Genomic DNA, 25,833 nt, shown 5'->3' on the forward strand with positions numbered 1-25,833 from the left:
CTCGCATTTTTCGTCGGTAGAAGAATTGATTACATGCAAAAAATTTAGTTTTATCGAATGAAATTTTATATCGGGTTCCGTGATTGGTGAAATGGTAAATCTGGTTTTGATGTTATATTTCTTAAGAACTTTTGATATATGGTCAGTGATGTTTTGAATGTAAGGAAAGACAACAGTGGCAAGTGTGAGATTGACTTAATACCTTTAATGTGGAAATTATTAGAGAGAAGAGCAGAGGTAAGATGTTTCAATTCTGAGTTCAGTGACTCGGGCTGAGATAGTTTTACTACTCTGTAAACAAGAGAGTTGATAACCGATGATTTTTGGGCTGGATGTGGTAATGCGTTAAGGTGTGTAGGTTTTCTGTAAACAAGTTGACCCAATGTTAGGTCTGATTTTCTATTGATAATATCTAAGAGTGGGAGATTATTATTAGTTTCTAATTCAATGGTAAAATATATGCTAGGAGTTTAAATGTCTATGAAAATCTACTGGGGATTCTTGACCATAAAAGAGCCTTATGATTAAAACAAATAAACTCATCGGCAGTTGCCGAATACAATCATGGAACGGGACATACAATTATATTCTATAAAACCAGAATCAATCTATAGAAATCTATAAGCAACAACCAACCAACGCAGAAATTTTGTAAATATTAATAGAAAATGGTGTTTCTATATTGAATGCCCGTTTTCAAATTCTTTTTAGTTCCGCTTTTTTTTATTAATTGATCGACGACCAACAAAGAATAGCGTTTCTCTTCATTTTTCAACGCCGATCCTTGTTTATTTAGCTGTGGCAACGATAACTGACGCTTTACACGACATATACTGCCTTCAAGAGTCGCAACCCCAGGAGAGGGCGCATCTGCTCGCCTTGCTGGAGGACACGCACCTGCACGCCGTCTTAGAGGTGCGTATTGTTCGCCGACATCGACGACGGTGTCGCTGTCGGATCGAAACTAACGTCCGCCATCTGTCGTGCAGATCTTCGACTTGGTGGTGACGCGGGTGCCGACGTCCGTCAAGGCGCCGGTCGGAGACGCGGTGCAATGCGCCCTCCACGCGGTCGATATCTTGCGCGAGCACGAGCATCGTCGCGACATCGACCGCAAGGACATCTACGAGCTGGCGGACCTGCTGAGCCGGCCACATTTTAAGGTAGGAAACTTTGCTTTATCAACCGTTTTCCCATTTAATGTTGATTATTTTTGACGCATTACTTCAATGAAGTTTGGTGAATTTGAATGTTTCTTGCTTGAAGGTTCCTGGTGTGTGGTTAACAATACCTTTTTCATTTAGTGTTGATGGTTATCACCACCAAACTTAATTATTTTGTTGGAACGCCTAAATTGTAAGGTTGAGTTAATTGAAGTGGTTTTAATTGAATTTTAACTCAACCATAATAAATATTGATCAAAACCGCATTTTAAAGTAGGAAACTTTGCTGCCGATTCTGTACTAAAAGCTTGGAAAGCGTTTTATGCGCCAGTAAATGGTGGCTAGATTGATTTGTCAGCTGTTTAAATGGCGATAGCGCGTGTCTATCAACCGTTTTCCCATTTAGTGTTGATTATTTTGGCCGCATTACTTCAATGAAGTTTGGTGAATTTGCATGTTTCTTGCTTGAAGGTTCCTGGTGTGTGGTTAACAGCACCTTTTTCATTTAGTGTTGATGGTTATCACCACCAAACTTAATTATTTTGTTGGAACGCCTAAATTATAATGTTGAGTTAATTGAAGTGGTTTTAATTGAATTTTAACTCAACTATAATAAATATTGATCAAAACCGCATTTTAAAGTAGAAAACTTTGCTGCCGATTCTGTACTAAAAGCTTGGAAAGCGTTTTATGCGCCAGTAAATGGTGGCTAGATTGATTTGTCAGCTGTTTAAATGGCGATAGCGCGTGTTTATCAACAGTTTTCCCATTTAGTGGTGATTACTTCAATGAAGTTTGGTGAATTTTGATGTTTCATGCTTGAAGGTTCATAGTTCTCGGTGTGGAACGTGGATAAAGTAATCCCTCAGAAATAATGACGCAAAACGGAAATACGCCATTAATCTTGAAAATCGCTAAAAAATCATAATTGTAAAATGCTAGGTAGATAGGACAGTGTGTGACTTCTTCTTAAGGTGCCTATTCGTTTCGAATGCTGGCTCTTAACATGGCTATTATAATCTTGTCGACTGCTGCCTTGAAAAGTCCTGTGTCTGAAAGAGAGAACCGTTTTCTCAGATTGTGAAGCCATGAAATTCTCCTCCGTCTTGGGTCTCTTTTTCCAAGTACCTTAACCTGCAGAATAAGCTGCAACAGACCGTATCGCTGTTCGTTGCGCATAATGTGGCCAAAGTACTCCAGGTTCCGCTTCTTTACGTTGTTTATGATTTCGCATTCCTTGTCCATTCTGCGAAGAACCTCGTCGTTGGTGGTGGTGGTGGTTCCATCAACTCTGGAAATTTTCAAGATACGTCTAGAACACCATACCTCAAAAGCCTCTAATTTCTTCTTTGACGCCTCTGCCAATGTCCAGGAGTCAACTCCGTAAAGGAAAACCGTAAACACATACCATAGGAGCAGACGGATTTTAGTTTTTAGTGGTAGAGAATGACTTTTAAAAATGTTCATTTTGGTAAATGCTGATCTGGCCTTTTCTATTCTCTGTCTGATTTGCAACTGAATGATTCCATCCGTCGTTAACATTCGTTCCAAGGTAAAGGTAGCTTGAGACGCGAATTGTTGGTTGTTGATAAATCAATAGGTGTCCCGGTGGTATATTATTCTTGCTGATAACCATATATTTCGTTTTTTTTATGTTAAAGTCAAGGCCGTACTCTTTGCTGGAGTCTGCCATACGTGTAATTAGCGCCTACAGTATCCCCTCATCCACGTCATCCAAAGATCTGAATAGACGTTAAAAAGTAAAGGGAATAGTACACATCCCTGTCGAACACTTCTCTCTACCTTTATTTCCTCCGTCAACTGATCTTCGATTCTGACAGCTGCTGCTGATGCTGCTTTTATTTGTTCCTCGTCCATTAGTTTCAGATAAAATTGTCGGGACACCCCGTTTTACCACCCTTTGTACATTTAATGGCCGTCTTTACTTCTTCGTACATGATGGGGGCCCTATTCTGTATTCTGCTTTGAGTGGAACCTTATTTCTGTCATCATTAAAAGTATTCTCTGCGTAATGTTTCCAATGGGACTTTAGTTGCTCTCTGTCCATTATTGGATGACCTCGATTGTTAGTCATGCAGCTGGGTGTTTTAGGTTTATACATACCAGCAGTTTCCTTGACTTTTTTATGGAGAGTAAATGAGTCATGCTTATTCTCTAGGGCTTCATTCTAACGGCACCGTTCCTCTAGCGATCTACTTTTAGCTTTTCTAATCCCTATCTTTACCTTTCCTTCTACTTTCCATCATGTATAGGATGCTGTCAGTCATCCATGTTTTTTTCTTTACCTTTTTTGGTTGCAGAAATCCATCAATCAACTACCTCCTGATTGATTTTGATTTCTTCCAGCTTCTTGATGTTGCCTTCTAGATTGGTCTCCATTTCCGTATAATTAATTCTACTCTTAGCAGTCTCTGACCATCTAAGGTCTGCCCATTCTTTTATTTGCCTCTGCCATGTTAGATGGTGGTTTACCGTAGCCTTTCATGCGCAGTATCCCAGCCGCCTCGGAGTTTCTGGAGTTGAATCTTTAGTAAAGTCCCTCTTCAATAGTCTCAGTCCACTAATGACACAGCTGCTGCCCTACGTCATGCCAGTTTTGGTCCGCCCCGGTACCCAGCATATCTGCTGAGCGTTCCCCTATCCGCCACCTGGGGAAGCGCCCAATGGGGGACTAGGAACCCCACAAGGATTACATGACGTACTGCCATTGTTTTACCACGTCGAATCTTTTCTCCAAGTTTACGAACTCAATTTCCGAACATCCTGTATATGAATATAGAGCGATACGTGAAAGTCCACACCCGACGCCGGCGGCAGCACGACGTCGATCTTATTAAAAATGTTTCGAGCATCTGGTAACTCGCAACGTTTCGGCAAACTGTCCGGGCCCGCCTACAAAGAGCGTTAACACTAATAGGGGTATATTGCCCCGTATCCCGGCGACCGAGTCCCAAACGTCTAGTTTCGAAAGTTGTGGGCCGGGGGGGTGGGGTTAGTTGTTGGTGGGGGGCGGTCATAGATATAGTGCATACAAAAACTTGGACGGAGGATTCGGTACGCAATTAAACCAGCGATCTCTCTCAGTCGTAAAAACAAATACACCGTGTATACCCTAATTGCAACTGGCGGGGGCGGTATTTATTTTTAGAGGCGGTGATTACGGGCCGGCGGGGCGAGAAGGGTGTAGAAAAACTGCATTAATTAAGTCGGAACTTTTTAAAAAAATGTATGGCGGTCGGTTTCGCGAGACGGCCCACGGTTTTCGGCCTTCGAATTCGGGTCAAGTGGTCGCGCGAAAAAATGCGCCGCCATTTTCCGCCATATCGCGAGAAATTTCACGGCGTGTCGAATTTTATCTTTTAATTAACGGCGACTGCCCGAACGGACCGGGGAAGATTCCCGGACGAGAGAGTAATTAATTTAGAAAACTTTTCACTCATTAATTAATTCGTCAAATGTTTGCAAGCACAGTTTTAAGTGGGTTAAAAAATAAAATGTTTTAATGACCGCGATATTTCGTTATATTTTATAAAATAAACGCTACAAACTGTCCGATGTATGAGAAAAGGGTTCAGTGAGGGTCGGTTCCTGGGCGAAAAACATTGTTGATCTCTGCTAAACGCCGTTGATTCGTTTTTGTTTTTTGGAAATTTTGTAATTTTATTCTTTACAATTCGGTTACGTGTTAACTTATTGAAAAGGTGGAAATTCTTCCCGATCTTTTGTTGATATAGGAACACCTTGAATGTTTTAATACTTTTCTTATGCTTGTTATGAGCTTTTTTCTACTCCCGTCTGTAAAATACACACCGATCTAGCTTGCGGGAAGCGTCACTTTGCCACGTCAGTTTCGTTTCTCACGAATGCGAACCACTTCGGACATTTCCGGGATTTTGCCGCACGGACTTGGGAGCAATCGGATGTTTTCGGAGATATTTCCCACGCTTTGAATTTTAACGTTTGTCAAATCTGACGGTCATGTCGGTGAATGTATTTGTGCTGTTTTGCGATAATGTACCCCAAACTAAGGGTCGTAGAAAAAGTGCAGTATGCAACGCTCCGCTCGTGTCAAATAAACTCGTGAGTCAGATGCCGTTTACCGCACTTGTTGCATAATATACTATTTCAAAATATGTAATTGATAAGATCTATTTCAAATAACGGAGCATATATTTTTATTTATTTTTTTTATCAATAGGCCAGGGAAAAAAATGTCCATTTTCCTAATATACTAGTTAGTCATGACATTTCGTAATTATGATTTTAGTTTCTGTCTGCCCTTTCTTCTTCTATGCAAGTGTAATTTTTGTAATAAGTGATCTAATTTATTTTATTTGTTTTATTTAATTATTTAAGATGTATTTCAAATAACGGAGCATATATTTTTAATTTTTTTTTTTTTATCAATAGGCCAGGGAAAAAAAAAGTCCGTTTTCCTAATATACTTTAGTTAGTCATGACATTTCGTAATTATGATTTTAGTTTCTGTCTGCCCTTTCTTCTTCTATGCAAGTGTAATTTTTGTAATAAGTGATCTAATTTATTTTATTTGTTTTATTTAATTATTTAAGATGTATTTCAAATAACGGAGCATATATTTTTAATTTTTTTTTTATCAATAGGCCAGGGAAAAAAAAAGTCCGTTTTCCTAATATACTTTAGTTAGTCATGACATTTCGTAATTATGATTTTAGTTTCTGTCTGCCCTTTCTTCTTCTATGCAAGTGTAATTTTTGTAATAAGTGATCTAATTTATTTTATTTGTTTTATTTAATTATTTAAGATGTATTTCAAATAACGGAGCATATATTTTTAATTTTTATTTTTTTTATCAATAGGCCAGGGAAAAAAAAAGTCCGTTTTCCTAATATACTTTAGTTAGTCATGACATTTCGTAATTGTTATTTTAGTTTCTGCCTACCCTTTCTTCTTCTATGCAAGTGTAATTTTTGTAATAAGTGATCTAATTTATTTTATTTATTTATTTGTTTTATTTAATTAATTAAAATGTATTTCAAATAACGGAGCATATATTTTTAGTTTTTATTTTTTTTTATCAATAGGCCAGGAAAAAAAATCTCCGTTTTCCTAATATACTTTAGTTAGTCATGACATTTCGTAATTATTATTTTAGTTTTATTTAAATAATTAAGATGTATTTCAAATAACGGATTTTTAATTTTAATTTTTTTTTATCAATAGGTCCGGGAAAAAATGTCCTTTTTCCTAATATACTTTAGTTAGTCATGACATTTAGTAATTATGTATATATGTAAAAAAAATCCTTGTTAAAAATACGTAATAAATGTATGTATATAGTGTATCTTCAATGATATTACAAAAAAGAAAAATATTTTTACAAAAGAGAGAAAGGAAAAAAAAAGTTGTTATTGATTATAATGAATATTTATCTACTCTCATGTTTTTAAAAGAAATAATACTTGTTGCAGACACTGTATTTTAAAAATTTAAGCTGTATGCTTTTTATTCTTTTTGAAAAGCAATTAACAAACCTAATAAAACTATTAAGAGACGTAGAGTCCGTTCCATGAAAAAAAAAACACACACACACACGCAAGTTTAGTTTGTATATCAAAATTTGTGAGTTTCGGAAAAAAACTGAGTGCGCCACTGGATTTTACTTAACAAACGCTATTTTAACCAGTTTTCAATTTTCCAAAATCACCCTGTTTTCTCAAAAACAGTGCATTTTGTGGATATTAAACGAGTACACCCTTTTTAAGCTCATGCAACCCAGAAATAGTTTTTAGGTCTTTATCGTACAGCTTGTACAAATAGTATATTATGCAACAAGTGCGTAAAACGGCATTTGACTCACGAGTTTATTTGACACGACCGGAGCGCAGCGAAGCCAGTTTTTAATAAACGAGCGAGTTAAAAAGCTTTTGTACTCCCGTCTGTAAAATGCCCAATTACACACCGATCTAGCGTGCGGGAAGCGTCACTTTGCCACGTCAGCTTCGTTTCCCACGGTTCCGAGTCACTTCGTGACGAAAGTGACACGTAATTAGGTATTTTACAAACGGGAGTAGAAAAAAATTATTTAAGTGTTCAACTTAGTCTATTCGTGATATACTGAACAACCTAAATATGTTCCAAGGATACTTGGTATTGGATACTACGTTTTTATGAAATTATATCAAGTACTTTAATTTTCAGTGCCGTCTTTTTGGGGCACACATCTCCGCCGCGAGGGCCTGTAGGAAAAACTACATTTTCCCACACACCTTTCAAAGCATTCTACCTTCAATTTTGACGTCCAATATGAGCGTTACGAACTCGTTTTTCGTCTCTATAAATGTGTCCCGGGCGACTTGTTTATCCGTCTTTTGATAATTTCGAGAATTTCCCGGTCTCCATTCACTAATTCTATTTAGTGTTGTTCTACTGGTAATGTGCTCCATCCGAACATTCGGCGCGTTACCCACATTTCATCTGATATTTAACGATAGTGCATGGTTTGTTAGCACATTCTTTGTTCTCAAGAATGAATGGAGAAGAATTAGTTTTTCGGGTTCTGGTATTATTTCATCTTCTTCATCTCGGATGTGGGTTATTGGTGCTTTCTTCCACAGATCTGCGATCTCTTTTATTTTCTGGTGAAGATGAAAGCTGTCGCTGATTCTTACCTTACCTTACCTATACCGACGGTGCATTTGGTTACCATTTGTTTAATAATAACTAAAATGAGACGTGATTTACGACAACGTTAGACGGACGTCATAGGTCAACCAATTTGATTAAACTTAAATGACGAAACACACATAACCTTACTATTGCCTGGCATTTTTATTTCATGAGTATCCTGTGCACGTTGTTTGGTTTATTTTAACCGATATTGGAATAAAACATAGTTGGTTTGCACATTAGTCTGAAATACAACTATGTACAACACGAATTTCCATGTTTATGGATATAATTCAAGCAAAGCTTGATAGCCGAAGATTTTCACGTGTTTCCAAATGAAATCAGTGGAATGCAAGCTTTGGGTCTAGAGGAAAAAATAGATAAGAGTAGTAGTAGATCGAATTAAAATTCATCACAATATAAATAAAATTATATTGATTGACTGCAGGTAAAATTATGGTAAGCCATCGTTCAAACGCGGTAGGTACGCAATATGAAATAGCCGTTACAGTGTGAGTTTTATAAACTCCTGACATCCACGCCTTGCTTTTTCGTCGTATTTTGATTAACCGACAGTTCGTACTAGTGGAAATTAGCCACTTTTAGGAACTACGCCATCTTTTGCGTGATTGTTTTGATTATTGGATTGGATTTGGATTATTGGCACTTGTTTAAAAATTTAGATAAACAGTCAGCTTTTTCTAAATCGTTATAAAAGCTCACGTATTTTTTTTATTCTACTCTCACTATGTCTGTCAGAAATTTCGCTCATAGTCCGGGAGCCGGGGGCCTTTTTTTAAAACGATTTACGTAATATTAATTTGTGAGCAACTTTATTTTAGCAAAAATATTGTCAAGTGCGGCCTAAAAGAATGCGCAGGTGTGAAACAGGTGTTTTTGGTAATTGGAAAAACTTTATTAATATAATTTAATTTTTATAAGAAATCTTATATATTATTCTATAAAATATTTGAAATAACATTTGTCCTACAAAAAAAATGGGTCCATTAAAAGTATCCCCCATCTTAAACGTGCATGAATATTAAAAAATAAAAAGTGACGAATGTCTAAAAGATTTTTGTAAGCGCTTGGTAATGAAATTCGAAAATCCTTAAAAAAACAAAACTTACTAATATTCCACAGCCTGAACGCATTGCTCTAAATTCTCTAAAATCTAATCCCTACATCGTAATCCTAAAAGCAGATAAAGGAAATGCTACGATGGTCATGAACTTCAAAAAGGCTCTGTGGAAAAGTCTGTCACCCCTCGTGACTCTCAAATTCCTCGTCTCTACGGACTCTCTAAGATTGACAAACCAGAATTCGACCTATCAGCATCATTGGTTCTCCAACATATTCTATAGCAAAATATCTAGCTTCTGTATTAAAACCCTTTACAGGGGAAATAGTTTCCTGCTTAATTCCTTTCATTTCATTGAACAATTATAAAGCATGGACATTATAGATCCACAGGATTTTCTATTGCATTGGACAAAAAGAATACAATATTAAACGTTGAATATTCTTGAGTATTTATCATAACTTGCTGCAGGCTTATTGCACGCTGCTTAAAACGTCAATGCTAATGTTTCCCTGAAATGTCTGGCCCAAAAAAAATGCCTTCTAAAGTTTTTTTGGATAAATAAGTTGATTGAAACCAAAACTTTCTAGAGCAAGAATGGCAGGGAGTACACTTACGTCTAATTCGCTTTACCCTTTCGAAGCAAAAGAACAAAATTTTGGATTGACAATGACATGATGTCGCAGCTGCCATCTAGCGCTGACGGGTGGGTTAATACAGTTTCGTCGTTTTACCATATATATTAAACCATTCAAGGATTAATGATGTACTTAACTCAATTCTCGAATATTTTGTACTTACGTCACGGTTCTACCGGAGGAGCGGTATGACGTCACTGCTACGTCAAAATGATCTTTGGGCACTCCTATGTTGCTGCGTGTCTCTATTTCTATTTTATTAACAAGTCTCCCGTTAATTTTTATGCCTTGGATATTTTCTGGTGAGTTTTGCTCGACGAAAACTAAAGAATTCTTTACATTGGACACTTATATTGTCGTTTTTTTTTCCGCGATTCAGACACCGAAAGGCTTTCTGAAATACGCGCGGATCATGGGAAATAGCCGCGCGTCTGGCCTCATTATCGGAAAAGTAATTCCGGGAAATCGGCAGGGAACACGGTTGGGTTCGAATCGAAAACCGGCACCAGATGCAAAAAATGACCGGGACCGATGCCAGTGTTTCCGATATTTATGTCGGGGGAGAAAAAAAAATCCAACGATGTCGGAGCAACTTGAATAGAAATTACCCGATATTATAATATCCGCAGAGAAAACGGGTATTCGATAATGCAGAACTCTGCAATTTTGACATCAACGCCATTACCGTGGTGATTGCTGAGCGTGTAAAAGTATCCTCGGTGTGCCTCAGGGATCCGTTATCGGCCCTGTACTCTGTAAGCCCTGCGGTACCGTCAAATAAGCACGCGGCTTGGTCGAAAATCGTCGTTTCCGCCTGACGGATCGCAGAATAACGAGAATTTCATTCGCCTTACAAAAAATAACGTGTTGACTGGATGAATAAATGCGGCAGTTTGTTTTTTTTTCTTCGCTTTCGTTCAACAAGTCCGCGACGGCAAACGAATAACGCGAAACATTTTCCCTCGAGATGTCTTCCGGGGAGGAGGGGAGACCATTAAGAATGAAACCGCAATTTGTTTTTGTTCTCCGAGTCTGTTTGGGTTCCGGGAATCCGCTCTATTTTAAAACATCCATCGGTCCCCGTCAGTGACGTCATATTCGAGAGAAATGCAACAAGTGACACATTTAATATTTTTCGATATATTTTTGAAGAAAATTTAGGTTTTTCACGCAATATGGCAAGGAGTTGATAAATAATTTAAATGAAGACCATAAAAGGCTATAATGAAAAATTTGTTAATTAAGTGCCCATTGGCATACATTTAGGAGAGCGAGCAAAGAAGTTAAACTTATAAATTCAGTCAAATAAAAATAAAAAAATAAATTCAAGTATAGTTATGGATAATATAATTTAGTGTACTACACATAACTACTCGTATGGCATTGATCACTCAGCGTCGATAGTAGAATTCTATTTGTACTGTAAACTAAACTTGCGGGCATAGAAACCGGCGCTCTGTAAATTTTTGATTTTAGTATATATTTTTTCTAGAAACTGTTCATCTGACCCAAAAAATAAACATGGTATTTGGAAGACAATTTAATATGATTTACTATGAGTAAATTTTATATGCGCAGCTACGGTTAAAGAAATGAGACGTGTTCATAGTTTATAGTTATAGTGATGGTAGTAAACTTGTTATCAAAGTTTAATTGAAAGTAGACTTCGGCAGGGAGCTGTTGCGCGACAATTGGTCCAAAACTTATTCCAGCTCATCGACAAGCTCGCCTACGCTTTGCACGAGATCATCTAAATTGGACATTGGGGCGGCCGTGGTCAAAGGGTAGCAGGTTTAATACGTGCTAGGTACATCGAGGATATTTTATCAGATCATGTCGACTACATTGGAGCCCGCACACGACAAAATTCGTGCAAGATTACATTACAGAAGTCTGTTTTCGAGTTATGGAGTAGCCAGCATGCTGACCCGACCTCAATCCGATCGAACATTTATGGGATGAGTTAGAACGGAGAATTCGAGTTAGACTTCGGAACCCAATCTGGATCCCAGAGCTTATTATTCCAATAGAGAACTTGATTGGATCTATACCTAATCGAGTAAGAGATGTTATTAGGGCAAGAGGGGGTCATACCCATTATTTAAAAATAAATGTTGATTGCAATAATTTGTCTTTAGTAATAAACAAAAAAGACTCGTGCAGTTATGTTACTATGCTAAACCTAAAAAGCCGAAAGAAAGTTTAATCAATCACTCGCATATTAAATTGTCTTTCAAACAGTATTTTTTTCTATATGATGAGTAGTTTATAAAAAAAAATAAATTTAAGTCAGAAGTTCAGAATGGGCCTGTTTCTATGTACGCTAGTTTACAATTAACTTAAATAACCTCAAACGCAACGCGTTTTTTAAGAATATGTGACAAAAAATAAGTGCAGAAGGGGAAGAAAATCCGATAACCGCAATCCTTCCCCTTCATTCACCAAAAATCCATTCACCCGCCAGGCCGGAGAAACACACAAATACATATCGCGCAACGTTGCCGTTTCATCCGCATTCCCCCCCCAAGAATTACGTTTTGCAAAAATCCCGCCTCCCACCTCGCGATTAAACGCTTCCCGGTGTCGGGTCGACGTGGCAACGTCGCGTCCCGACCAATTTCGAAAACGAGCCTCGCAGCTGACGGCGTCGGAGCCCGCGTTCCCAGTACGCTGAGCGCTGGACGCGAGGCGTCGAAAAACGACGCCCGATACCACGTCGTCGCTTGTCCCCCACCTCTCGTTCGCGACCTCTTTACGCCACCGTTTTTTGGGGGGACCCCCCGCGCATCCGGCAGATTCTCCGGGACTGGTCGCAACGGATGACCGCCCGCGCGTCGGTCGCAGTTTGTTTCTGTCATAATTCGAAGGCCGGGGGCGGTGCGGTTTGGCCCACCTGTTATCGCCCCGTCATCAATTTGCTATATAGAATAGTGAAGTGGTCGCCAGATAGATTATAGTCGTCGGTATCGCACATTGATTGGCTTGGGTTAGGTTAAGAGAACATAATATTTCGTGCTACGACTCTCATATTCTAATTTTAATTAGAATACGCAGAACAAGGTATTTTATGTTTTTTGTTGACGTGGTTTGGCAATATGACAAACCAGATTAAGAAAATTAAGTATAATACAAAGCTAGAACAACTGTGCTCTTACAAAACTTTTGGATTCCTCCTGAGTCGAACTCGGTAACGTTGGCTTCTTCAGAGCTTAACTAAAACTGGTTCGTATTTTACTCTGTACCTGCTTATACGAGCCCTAACATCTAAATGTTCGGACGATGTAAAAAATGACGAAAAAGACATTTTTATATCTATTTAAATTTTTTTTTTGCTTTGTCGAGTGAATAAAAAATTTACGCACATTACGATAGCACAGAAAGTGTTATCGTAGTGAATTATTTTTTATTTCGCATGAATTACATAGCAAGATAAACGGAAACATACCAAATTTGCTGACAAATAAATATTCGGACGCGAATGTTTATTGACCAAGAAATCAACGCTACCCATGCATTGATGGTAAAATGTAGTGTGCTTAGATAAAAGAGATGTCAGTTCGGGTTGTATTTTTCAAGTTTGTATAATAGTTGATAAGAAAATGACGCGTGGTGTTGCAACAAACAAAAAAGTGCGAGAAAGTGCAGAGGTAAATCAATGCAAAAAATTTCAAATGATTTGAGTATTGCAAAATCAACAGTCGGGGATATTATAAAAAACTGACCACATATCAAAGGTTCTAAAGAAATATAATATTAAAACCACCACTTGTTCAGAAATCTCTCAATATCTTCGATCCGTCAAAGACAAACTGCCATTTGTGATCCCAGGAGCATTCTATGCATATGCGTCAAAGAATACATTGGACCGACCGGACCAACGGAAAATCAAAAAGTCTATAGAAATATATAAGCAACCTAACAATCTTAACAGCGACTCAGGTCTTAGAGTCAGTCATCCGGGACGATGTATACCCCCCTCCAAAAATATATACAGAGTAAAATGCAAATCAGTTTCACTTAAGCTCTGAAGAAGCCAACAGGATGAGTGGCGAAACGTTAGCAAGTTCGACTCAGCAACAGCAGGAATCCAGCCGTTTTTTTGGGAAACTGTGGTCTTCATTGTGCTTTTTGTGTAAAGAAAAAACAAAAAAGGAGACTGGATTCCGTATTTAAGAAGAGTTATTTTTACTATCTATGCGCAAAGAGTCGCTTTGTCACCTTCCTAGACTAGACTAGAATAGTGTTTATCATATTTGTTGCACATTGCATATTATTTCTAGACACTTTTTGACATAATTTTTAACGCAAATTTCAAATAATTGGTACTTACTTTGATTATTTTAATTAGTCGGGATGGGCTACACTTACAGAATAATATGATGTGGACATTGCATTCTGTTTCTTTAAATTCTTCTAAAATCTAAAATGGACGAAATATGGAAAAATGGAAGCACAGTATTAATTAAATTGGCGAATATTCCACTTCCACTTGCAAACTGAAATCTCCGAATTTCAAATTGCTCATAAACGGTACAGGCATTTTTTGGCCGGTCTCGAATCTCACAATATCGAATAAAAATGGCGTGTAATATCGCCCACTCATAACGTTCAACAATCGAATCGGCAACATCAAACATTGTTTTAATTGTAGGAATTGCGTCCGTGTTGATATTTATTTTTCAATGGGAAAATACAATTTTCGAAAGCCCTTCCTTTGTGCGTCGTACGCCGTCCTAAATAAATAAAAAAGAATACGCGCCCTACATTGATTTTGGCTTCCACAATTCAACAGGGCACGACACCCATTTTTTCGTTTTAAGGTCGGCGCGTGCAAAAAATATTAATTTTTTGATTTGTTATCTTCGAAACGCCGATCCAATTGCACGTGTGTCTAGTACTATCGTTTCCTGTTTCCTATATAGAATTCTAGACTCCGAATCAACGTTGCGTATCTCGCGAGTCTGCTTATTAGCTACGACGTGGGTAATTAGTGCCTTAAACCGACAGGCAGACAATCCCAGCATGCCGAATATTAATCACTGCATCGACCTGCAATTTCCTAATTCTGAGATATCGCGCGAATCGGTGGAAACAACTGATTGTGTACATACCAGGGACGCACCGTCAATACATAATTTAATGGCGGATAAATCCGCCCGGGCAGTGACGTGCGCTACTCTTAAGCGATTGAAACATTTGTCATTTGACGTGAATCGTTGTCCGGATTAAAGGCTCGACATTGTTCCTGACGCTTCATGTGTGAATACGCTGATCGATGGAGCTTTTGATACCACTACGACAAAAATGGTTTACCGTGAATCACTGAACCTCTCTGCGGTCGGCTTTCAAGCGAACCTTCCATAACAATGAAATCAAAATGTTTAGCATGCTTTACCGTCTTAGTGTACAAGGTGGGCACTTTATTAGGGGCGTGTGCCTTTTCTCAGGGACTACTGATTTTAGAAAAGAAAAGTTTATGTAAAAGTTTTATGGTTTAAATTAAATTTTAAAATTATTTATTTTTTTATATATACAGGGTGTCCGATAAGTGTTGGACCGACATTACTTTTAAAATTTAAAAAGAAGTAAAACCTTATATATATTTTGATATTTTTAGAATCCGTACCAAAAATAAATGTAACTTTCATAGAAACTACTTATTCGAATTTTGTGTGTAGTTTAGACAGAAATTGAGATTATGTATTTTTTCATGCAAAATTATGTTCTTAGTAAATATGGTCTTCCACGGCTGGCAGTAATTTAGAAAACTTCCTTCTAACGGTAAAAGTAAAAGTTAATTAATTAATTATATGGTGCAAGAAACAACAGATATGCTTGAATGTTTTGTATCGAATTCGAAAAGTCCAGCTCTGGCTCTTAGAGAGTATCAAAGAAAGTTTCCTGTTAGGCGGATTTCAGAAAAGAAGCTATTTCGAAAAATTTTCCAAAGTTTAGGCGAGATCGTAGCATTCTGCCAACGTCCAAGAAAAGAAAGACTACAACAAATTCTAACAGTGGAGAAGCAGTTGGATATACTACTTCCTATATTTTGAGAATATACCAGAATCCTCCACTCTTCAAGCCGCGTTGGAGCTGGTTGTTAAAAGAACTAGCCTCAGAAATTGTTTAAAATTAAACGAAAAGCACGGGTAAACCGTGCATTATCTAGAGGAACGGGACTATAGCGCAAGATTACACTGCTGCAAGTTTTAATCGGAAAAACACACTTTACTGTAGTGATGAAAAAAAAAAAGTAAATGAAATACCGACTTCTGAACGTGCTCAATTAATATGGCAGCAAGATGGCGCTCCGTACCATATGTGAAACAATATCACTGAAATTTTTTAATCAAAATCACAATCTTTGGATAGAACAAAATGGAAACATCTGGTGGCGCCACCTCGAAGTCCAGATGTTACACCACTGGACTTTCTTTATGGGAAACAATTAATGATATGGTATATAAAGAAAGATGCACTACGGTTAATGTATTAGGTATATTCGGGAAGCTGTAGTCCAACTAAATAACACCGATTTTGTTTCTGACGCTATAAACCATATAGAGGTTGTTTATGCAGCGTGCATTATTGAAAGTGGCGGACATGTTGGAAACATACTGCAGATTTTATATTTTCTTTACCTCACTTTTTATTTTAATTGTTACAGTTGCTGTTGTTTGTTGCTTTTACTTGTTACTGTTGCTTGTTTTAAATTTTTAAACTTCTATCATAATTATACATATTATTTTATACCGTTAACGATATTAAAAATGATGACGTTTTAATTTCCTAAACCTATGAATCTCTGTATTTACCTTACCTACAAAAAGGACCTATGGCCCATTGCAAAAATCCTTAAAATTAATTAAAAAATAAAAATGGTATGCTTTTTTAAAATTCTTTAAAATAATTAGGTGTCAGTATGTCGAAAACCATTAGATTTAGGTATAGGACATGTATATATACGAAATTATATTTATTTTGACCCGCTTTGAGAAAAAATATAAAAAGTATGGGCGTTTCATAAAAAAAAAGAATACTGCAAGTTGAAAGTTGAGTTTAGGACACCCCGTATAATTTGAAAATACCTAGTCATCACATATGGTCTGAAAATTAACCAAAACTGCAGAAAATTCGAATAAGTAGTTTCTATAAAAGTTTATTTAATTTTGGCAAGGGTATGTCGGTTCAGCACTTATCGGACATCCTGTATATATAAAAAATAAATAATTTTAAAATTTAATCTGAACCATAAAATTTGTGTTTAAACTTTTTTTTTGCTAAAATTAGTAGTTCCTGAGAAAAGGTACAGGCCCCTAATAAAGTGCCCACCCTGCACTACGATGTTTATTTATTTATTTTATAGTCATTTATGTGAAAATTGACTGATTAGTGATTAGGACCAGTAGACTCAGATAAGTCTTCGATTCAAACCCATCATAAAGAACTAGCCTGCCGTCAAGCATTCAACTAAGAAGCAAAAAATTTGAGAAGCTGATTTGCTAAAACCTATTTTGCTAAGCTTTGAGAAAATGATACCATGTCGACCTGCCATGCTTTATCTACGATCTACAAATTAACCTGTGCTAAATTTGAAACATCTGATTGCTTGCTATAAAACTGGACCTATTAAAGGACAGATTAAAGGTATAAATCGACACTTTGACGGGGTTGCTTAAATTGTTAAGTTAGTAGATTTCTTTTTCAGTCGATGATGGTGAGAGGTTTAGAAAAAAATAATATAAAAAAAAACAATAACCTCCGTCTCAATGATTTATTAAAGAAATGAACTGTTTTGTACCATCGCAGAAACGCTACGCCCAGTATATAGTTTACGGACACGTGATTGAATACCAAATGTTGCCGACCTCCATCGGTGTGGCAAATTGTTAACCACCCCCTCACCCCTTGCCGTGCCCATCAATATTCCGCGTATGTCTGCAACGCTGCGTGGCGTAACTTTATGCATTAATAAAACTTGTTTTACCATTTCCATACATTTCCATATCAATAAGACGATGTTACGGGATCATGTCGCGTTATGGTGTGTTCACGCCGTCAATGGTTTTTTCCAACTTTGCGGAATATTTTATGTTCGCGCGAAAACGCCATCTTTTTTTTGGTCGGTGATGCTGTTCGCCGTTACACTTTTTACCTCTCGAAGAATAACCTCAAGTTTGGCCGCGTAATTTAATAACACCGTGTATATTAGTTTCCTGCACTGTGTGACGGTTTCATATTTCAATGGTAAAATTTAGCATTTTTAAAGTACCAGTGCTGGCACATTTGCGAAGTAACGGGTTTATTTTATTAGTACCTTGTAGAATTAATTGTACTGTCCATTTCCTTCACCTTTTGCAGTTTGGCGAGTGCTTCTTAACAATTAAAATTCTTGTTTATTAGGTTCATATCGATTTTGCGATTTGAACACATGTTCTTTTGTAGACTCGGTTCCTTTAGTTTCGGACTTGTACTCCCCGGCCGATTGTGTTGCCGAACCATAAATATTTTATGCTGCAACGGCTGTGTGCGTGGCACCTTGTTCGCTTGGTTTTCTCTTAAGTGACACCGGTTTACTGAGAGATACTAATGCAAAAAACAGAGTATTAGTTGCGCATTAGAAGGAGTCATAACCATTACCATCTGTCACCCTATGAGACTAGGGACCACATTTGCTTTTCATTGCTTCGGTATTCCTTGGCGAGCCTAGTAAACATTGTTTTATTTCTTAACCTATTCTTCCTCGATTTTCTGTGACTGGCCGTCCGGTCGCCACCACCGGGTAATTCGATCTCGTTGACGCAACCTCGATTCTTTGGCACGGGCCATACGGCCATCACCACAGATATAGTTCGGTTGTTCTTTCTACTGGCGGCGTACCGTCGACTAGGTTGGCAAGAGTGGCGTTTTCCCTCTAATTTTTTTGTGCCCGTTTAGCCTTTTAATAAAACTGGTTGTCTGAATCGTCCGGCATTTTGTACGCTAGGTTTTGAAGCTTGGGGTTGTGGCAAGTTTTCTTTTGTGTGACCGATTTCTTTTTGAGCCGGTAGTGCTACCCCAATAAGAAGGGGATACGTAAATTGGTCACTAATTTATGATTTCCCATACTTTTGGATCTATTTGGAGTTTGGAATGGGAATCTTCCTCAACGAGGGATTTTGAAAAGAATTGTCATTGCCCCACATTTCCAGAAAACCCTCGAATCGAGGTAAGTTACCTTTTGGAACCATTTCGCCACCTAATCAGTGTTCCTCAATTTATGCCGATTTTATTTTAGGGTTTTTTTTTAAAATTAGTATTGTAGTAGTAGTATTCTTTCACCGGAATACCAGACCAGACTTGGTGTCTTGCAGTGTATGCTGTCTCTTGGGTACATGTTTAGTTGTGGAGTTTCCCCTATCGAGCAGCCGGCTTTCCGGACGGACTTTGCTGGGTTAACTGGGACTGCCCACCTGCGGCTGTCCCATTGAGCCACCATTCCATCTTGGCTTGGTTCCCGGGATAGTGACAGACAGCTGTGTAACGTTCGGGACATCTTGAGGTTTGGGTAGCTTAAGCGGCCTGTTCTCTTCAAGAACGGTTTGCGGAACTTATAGTCTTAAATTATAGTGTCTTACATTCTTTTGCACCGCCAAAACTTGAAGGTGAGATTTGACACTCACACCTACCACCAGGTTGAAGGAAATAAATTATTGTTCGTGATTCACTTGTTTATTTCCTTTACGGGTTGGAACCTCGGGTTGATAAGTCTACCTTTTTCGAATCACGTGGCGCCTACCTACCACCTTCCGGGACTGACCGAGGTGCCCTTCACCGCCTTCCAACTTGGCTTTGGTTTAGTATTTTTTTTATTTTTTCTACTTTATTAATTTTTCTCGGTTGTTAATGAGCTAGCCTAGACATTGTCTTACCTCACTACTAAATTACGAATTTAATTAATTAATGCGTTTCTTTTTCACGACCCTGAGATGGAGAGGTAAGAACTGTCAAATTGCATTTTTCTAATTTAACGGAGATTTCGTAACATTTCGCACTTTTAATTTAGCATATGCGGCCTCCCGCATATGGCCAATTACGCGGTTAAGCTTAAACAAACGCTCTTCTTATCCGGCTCGAAGGACCATTAGCGGCGGGTCCCGCGGGAAAAACTTTGCGCGAAGAAAAATCGACTGCGACGAAAAATTTCCACCGTTGTTTGCTTTCCCGCGGAGTCTTCTATTAAGTCGCGGCCTCGGGCGATAATTTTATCAAGAAAAATTGGGAAAAATTTGATTAGCGAGGTTTGCCGCAGCGGACTTGCCAAACTCGTACACAAACCGACCTTGAAATTTAAATCTCAGACGTGCCGTTAATTTAAGTAACAGTGAAAAGATTTTTTAAGGGGAATGCAGATAAGATATGATCTTTTATACTAATCTCTTTAAGAAGTGGTCAACCTTGTTTTTTTAATGGATGTCTTAATAATTTCATTTGGCTTTTCAAAAATATGCAACACAGAAGTGTTATTACTTTAGTTGTGAAATAATTGTGACATTTTGTAATTTATGTCTGCGATGAAGTTTATTCACAAAAAATTAATTACGACAACCATAGTTGTATAAATTATACAAGAGACTGAAGGCAATTTAGAACTCATCAAAATTCAGTCCCATAGTATGTATAATCGAAATATTATATATTTTAAAACATGAGCCAAGTTTTATGATATTAATGTCAGATTATGAATGAACAACAGAGAAAAAGAGAAAATAAAAATGAACACACGGAATTAAATGCGTATTAACAATTAAAACATATTAATAATTATAATAATATTTATTTTCCTGAAGACAACCGCAAAATTGTATAGGAATAGTCAAAATACATAATATGTACATATAAAAAAAACATTTTCTCAAAAAAATTCGTCTTGACTATAAAATTATTTTGCATCCTTTTTTAAATAGACAACTTTTGTCTCGTAACTCCAAAGGGAGATTGGTAAAAATGCGAACACGAAAATAATCAGGTGACTTCGAAAAATGTCAAAAATCAATAAACTCGCCAGTATGAGAATTTTGTATTGGATGAATAAACCCCTACAAGATGTAAACTTGGAAATATGCGCAATACTTAAATGGACGATTTTTGTTCCACGTTTTAAAAAAATATATTTGTGTAATAGACATGTATTACTGTCTAGGAAAAATGAGTAAAAAAATCTAGACATGAATTTACGATACTTTTTTTTGCAATAATGTTTATAAACTCCATTGCGCATTCATTGAGATTTTGCAAGTATGGGTAAAATAAGAGTGGATTTGTTTTTGAAACGTATTTATTTATTCTTCATTATGATATTTATAAAAACAATAGCTTTTTTTCGTATCACATAGAGATACACGACATATTTTGAATGTAAAGCCTGAACATTTTGGGAATTTGCACCTCTGTTGCTTATCCAGCCAAACTGCTCAATGACATGTCTGATCCAATCTGACGTCTTTCAAAGGAATTGCTTGAGCTGGTCCTCGGAACTTCTTCATTACAAGTTCTCTTTGTATTATTGTGCTCCCACTAGGTCGACCGCGTTTAGCGCCATTTGCAGGTAGACCCAATCTGCAGAGGGTTTCAGCAAGTTCTAGTCTGAATGTACCCAAATTGAGAAGTCCAGGCCACCCATGTGGACATTGTACTCCTTGATTACTTGGGGGCATTGTAGTTTTCCTACAACATACCAGATTTCGCCTAATTCGACAGTAGCATCAAGTGATTTTCAATGTTTTACAACATGAACATGTAATTGAAGATATAATCAAGCAAATTAATATATGTTATATACTTACATTATATTTTATCAAAGTCCGAACACAGCTACAAAACTTAGTTTCGCGCCACTAGAAAAGTTTTCTTCAAAGTGACATTTGACATTAACTTATTTTCAATGCATAAAAATATTGGATAGTGCCAACATTAAGAAAAGTACAAAATTCGTTCAGAGATAAGAACTAGATGTCAAAATTAACAAAAAATTAAAAGAAATTAATAAAAATAAAATTAAAAACAACATTTTCCATTCAAGGGTCAATACGTTTTAAGGGTTAATATGTTCTTGAGCCAATAATACTTTATCGGCATTTACACAAATTGATCCCATAACGTAATCGGGACTTCACCTTCGCATGGTATAAATTAAGCAACTGTCGCCTAGTTAAAATCCCACGAAGATTTTTATAAAGATAATTTAAACTATTTAGAGTTGAAATAAGAGTATCACAATGAGACTTCCAGTTAAAACAGTCATCCAAACTCAATTCTAGAAACCATATTCCTACTTGCGATAGTGTCATTACCTAAGAAGATTATCATATTGTTTCTGATAATTATGAAACCTTATAGTTTGGGTTTTACTTGCGTTGAAATATAGATTAAGTTTTCCAAGCCATGTCATCAATCTATCGAGTACCCTACAGCACTTCTCTGAGAGGTCATCGCCATTTCCTTACGACAACACCAAGGAAAGATCATCCGCATACATCACAAAAGTCGAAACAGGTCAAATTTAATTTAATTTAATAATATGAAGAGTACAGGGCCTAAAACTGAACCTTGAGGGACACCCCTCTCTATGCGTTGATGGGAACTTGCCACTTACAAAAGATAACCAATAACGTTAGCGGACCTATCATTAATCTTAGTACTTTTTTTAATAAAAACGTTGGTATGCCATCGGATGCAAAATATTTTTTGTTTTTTTATTTATTTTTAAAAACATCCATAATCCACCCATCATTCAGGAGGTATTGTTTTGTGTTGTTCTTTTTTTTTTAAGAATTGACATTCAAATTGTCTAGGGACACTGTTGTATTGTTTGTAAAGGTTATGAGAAAACGATGATCTTTCATAAAGTGAAGTATAATAAGGAGGAGGCGAGATGTAACCCTGAAATCTTAAGTTCAAATTATGAACGTCGGTTCTGAATTTAATCTTATTTACTAGAGAAGAGCGACATTGATTATGCCGCGTAACAAAACCGCAGAATGCAATTTACGTCGAGTTTCCATAGATTATCGTTTAGTTTACCCTAACTCATGTGATTCTGCGTATACTATGTACAAATCGTAGGCACAAAAATCAATCTGGCTCAATACTAGAGAAAGATAAAGTAATTTTTAGTTTTTTCGAAAGTAATTGACGACTAGGACCTTTACATAATACAAAACGTAGAGATGTGTCAAAGTGTAACCCTAGATATCTTGCTTGTTTTATGCGTCTAATAGTGTCTTCTGCAATTTTAATGTTAAATGCAGTTTCAGTGTTACCACTATGCATGTCGGTTGCCATAACCGATAATTTGATTCCATTTTTTTAACCTTTCTTGGGCAGTTTAATTAGACGCAAAGGAGACATAGAGCTGTGTTTCATCTGAGTATAAATGTACAGTACTAAAACGTAAACAACTACTCAAATTACGAGCGTAAATAGCAAAAAGAAGCGGCCCCAAAATGGAGCCTTTGGGGACACCACAAAATGATACTCCGCTAGTGTGTACAAATTGAAGTCTATTGCTTTGCTTGCACGTGTTTTGGATCGTCTTCGATTTTTACCTATTCAAAAAAATGGATCAAAGGACCTGTATCAAATTTTGTGTGAAAAACGAAATTAAGTGCGCGGATGCATTCCGAATGTTGACTGTGGCATACGGAGAAGCTACCTTGGACCGAAGCAACGTTTATCGGTGGTACAAAATGTTCTCAGAAGGCCGAGAAGATGTGAACGACAAAGAGCGTGCCGGACGCCCAACAACAGACGAAAAAATTAATGAAGTGGAGAAAATGGTATTGGCCAATCATCGAATCACCGTTAGAGAAGTTGCTGAGGACCTAAACATATCGATTGGCTCGTGCCATTCGATTTTTATCAATGATTTGGGCATGAGACGGGTCGCCGCGAAATTCGTACCAAAATTGCTCCAGAGGGTCATAACTGGTGACGAATCGTGGGTTTATGATAATGACGTGGAAACCAAAGCTCAATCATCTCAATGGAAGCTGCCGCACGAACCAAGACCGAAAAAAGCGCTCCAAGTTCGGTCGAATGTGAAAGTTTTGCTGACAGTTTTCTTCGATTGTAGGGGCGTGGTGCGTCATGAGTTCTTGCCACAGGGAAGAACGGTCAATAAGGAATATTACCTGCAAGTTATGCGCAATTTGCGCGAAGCAATCCCCCAGAAACGCCCGGATTTGTGGAAGAACAAGAATTGGCTTTTGCACCACGATAACGCCCCTGCTCACACATCGTTGCTTGTGCGCGACTTTTTGGCCAAAAACAACACACTAATGATGCCGCAGCCACCGTATTCAGATTCCAGATCTGGCCCCCTGTGACTTTTTCTTGTTCCCTAAACTGAAGAGGCCCATGAAAGGACGACGTTACGCTTCTCTTGACGAGATAAGACGGCTTCGAAGGAGGAGCTGAAGAAGATAAAAAAAATGATTTTTTGAAGTGCTTCGAAGATTGGAAAAACTGTTGGCACAAGTGTATAATATCTCATGGGGATTACTTTGAAGGGGACAAAATAGATATTCATGAATAAATAAATAATTTTTGAAAAAACAGAAAATTCGCGATACTTTTTGAACGCACGTGGTATAATCGGTTATGTTTAACAACGCAGTTGTACAACTGTAACCTGGCCTAACTATATTAAAGTGTTTCCTACTTTGACAATTCATAATTTTTCTGCAATTGTGAAAAGACTGGTAATATACGTCCATGTTCACTATGCCGTTCCAGATCTTTTGTTTTTTTTTTTTTTAATGAGGATAATCTTGGATATTGGACGTTCAGTCCACATTTGATATAGCACACAAGTTTATTGTCACTAACTTTTCTAACGAAAAGTGTAATTTATGTGAAAAAAAAATTCCTACATATAAAAAATAAAAAAAAATTAAATTAAATATGATTTAGGTGTTATATAATTTTAAACTAACCAAAACTAACAAGCCTATTAATAATAATAAGAAAACTGGCTAAACTACTGAATCCTACGTGAAAAATCCTATGAAAACCAGACCTTTTCCATAACTTCACACATAACTGAACTACAAAGCGTGTCTAAAAATGCAAAATCCAAAAGTCCAACATGGCTATGACTTTTTTGTTTGTGACACCTTTCTTTTCTTGGTAACGTAGGCCTAGGTCACGAAAATGGGATGCCCGGTATTACTAGGAGATCGCGAAAGCGATGTCCCATTAAAAAATTAGTTAAAAGTTTATCAAGTTGGCAAGACTTTTCAAAACCCCCGGTATGCAATAATTGCTTGGAGTTTTTAACCAAATCTTAGTAGTAGGCTATCATGGTAGATAATAGAAAAAAATATTTTGTGGAATATTTTCTATTATTCCCAATAAGTTTTTAACGTTGCATTAAAATATACACGGTGACTTATAAAGAATGGTCATTGTCCAAGCGGGAGATACTAGACACCAAAATATTATGATTTCTAACTAGCTACTTTTATTTTTATGATTGTACTATAAAAGCGCTATATCATAATTACCCATTCTTTATTAAATCACCCTGTATAGAAGATTCCATTGAAAAAATAATTCTATCTGATATTTTTGAAGGGATCTGACACATATTTACGTTTATGCTGTTTAAGATTTTTCTTCATGCCGTTATAGTGTAGGGTGTTGCAATAAAATATGTCATTTCCTCGGCATAAATGGTGCCTCCACTTAACTAGTGACATTAGCCCTAAGGTACTGCGAAAGTTCTTGGCTGTCAGTTTGGGTGAGCTTTAAATGGAGGTCGCAAAACTTCGGCGGTCTGGCCATCCTTCAGGATTTAAACTTTAATACAAATTGTGTGTATGAGTGGGTTCACGTTAGATAAACTTGTCTGCTGAGAGGAAACTGAAATTCGCGCTCCAAGCATTGTGCCGACGATAACCATTAACGGATACGGAAATTGCAGTGTAAGATTTTGCGTCTTAAAAGCATTCAGGCGCTATTTTTTTTTCGACTTTTGAGGTATTTATTACTCGCCGTATTGTCTCGCACTGAACAACCGAAATAAGAAAGGAGTTTTAATTAGGCACCTCGTCTTCGATACACAGTGGTTTTATCTCGAAGAAGCTTAGACGTCGACATCAAAGGGATGTACATTTTCTCTTTAAAAATTCACACAAAATGGCGAACCGTCGTCGTCGTCGTATCAAAAGAAACACATCATTGGGATTCCTATATAGTCTTTGGTGTTAATCTCTAGATTCCAAGCCAATTGTAAAAGCTG

The 25,833-nt window shown here is 37.2% G+C and overlaps 1 protein-coding gene across 3 annotated transcripts in view; it reads left to right on the forward strand.

The window, feature by feature from the left end:
* The window catches only part of LOC132702650 (peripheral plasma membrane protein CASK), a 110,421-nt gene that overhangs the window by 6,916 nt on the left and 77,672 nt on the right, over positions 1-25,833 (forward strand). For all 3 annotated transcript variants that reach the window (XM_060671425.1, XM_060671426.1, XM_060671427.1), the window contains 2 exons: positions 797-915; positions 990-1,163. In XM_060671425.1, the coding sequence (XP_060527408.1) occupies positions 797-915; positions 990-1,163 (293 nt within the window). The remainder of the gene's footprint in view (positions 1-796; positions 916-989; positions 1,164-25,833) is intronic.

This window comes from Cylas formicarius, unplaced genomic scaffold (assembly GCF_029955315.1).
Source record: "Cylas formicarius isolate icCylForm1 unplaced genomic scaffold, icCylForm1.1 PGA_scaffold_5__7_contigs__length_24384050, whole genome shotgun sequence".
Lineage (NCBI taxonomy): Eukaryota > Metazoa > Arthropoda > Insecta > Coleoptera > Brentidae > Cylas > Cylas formicarius.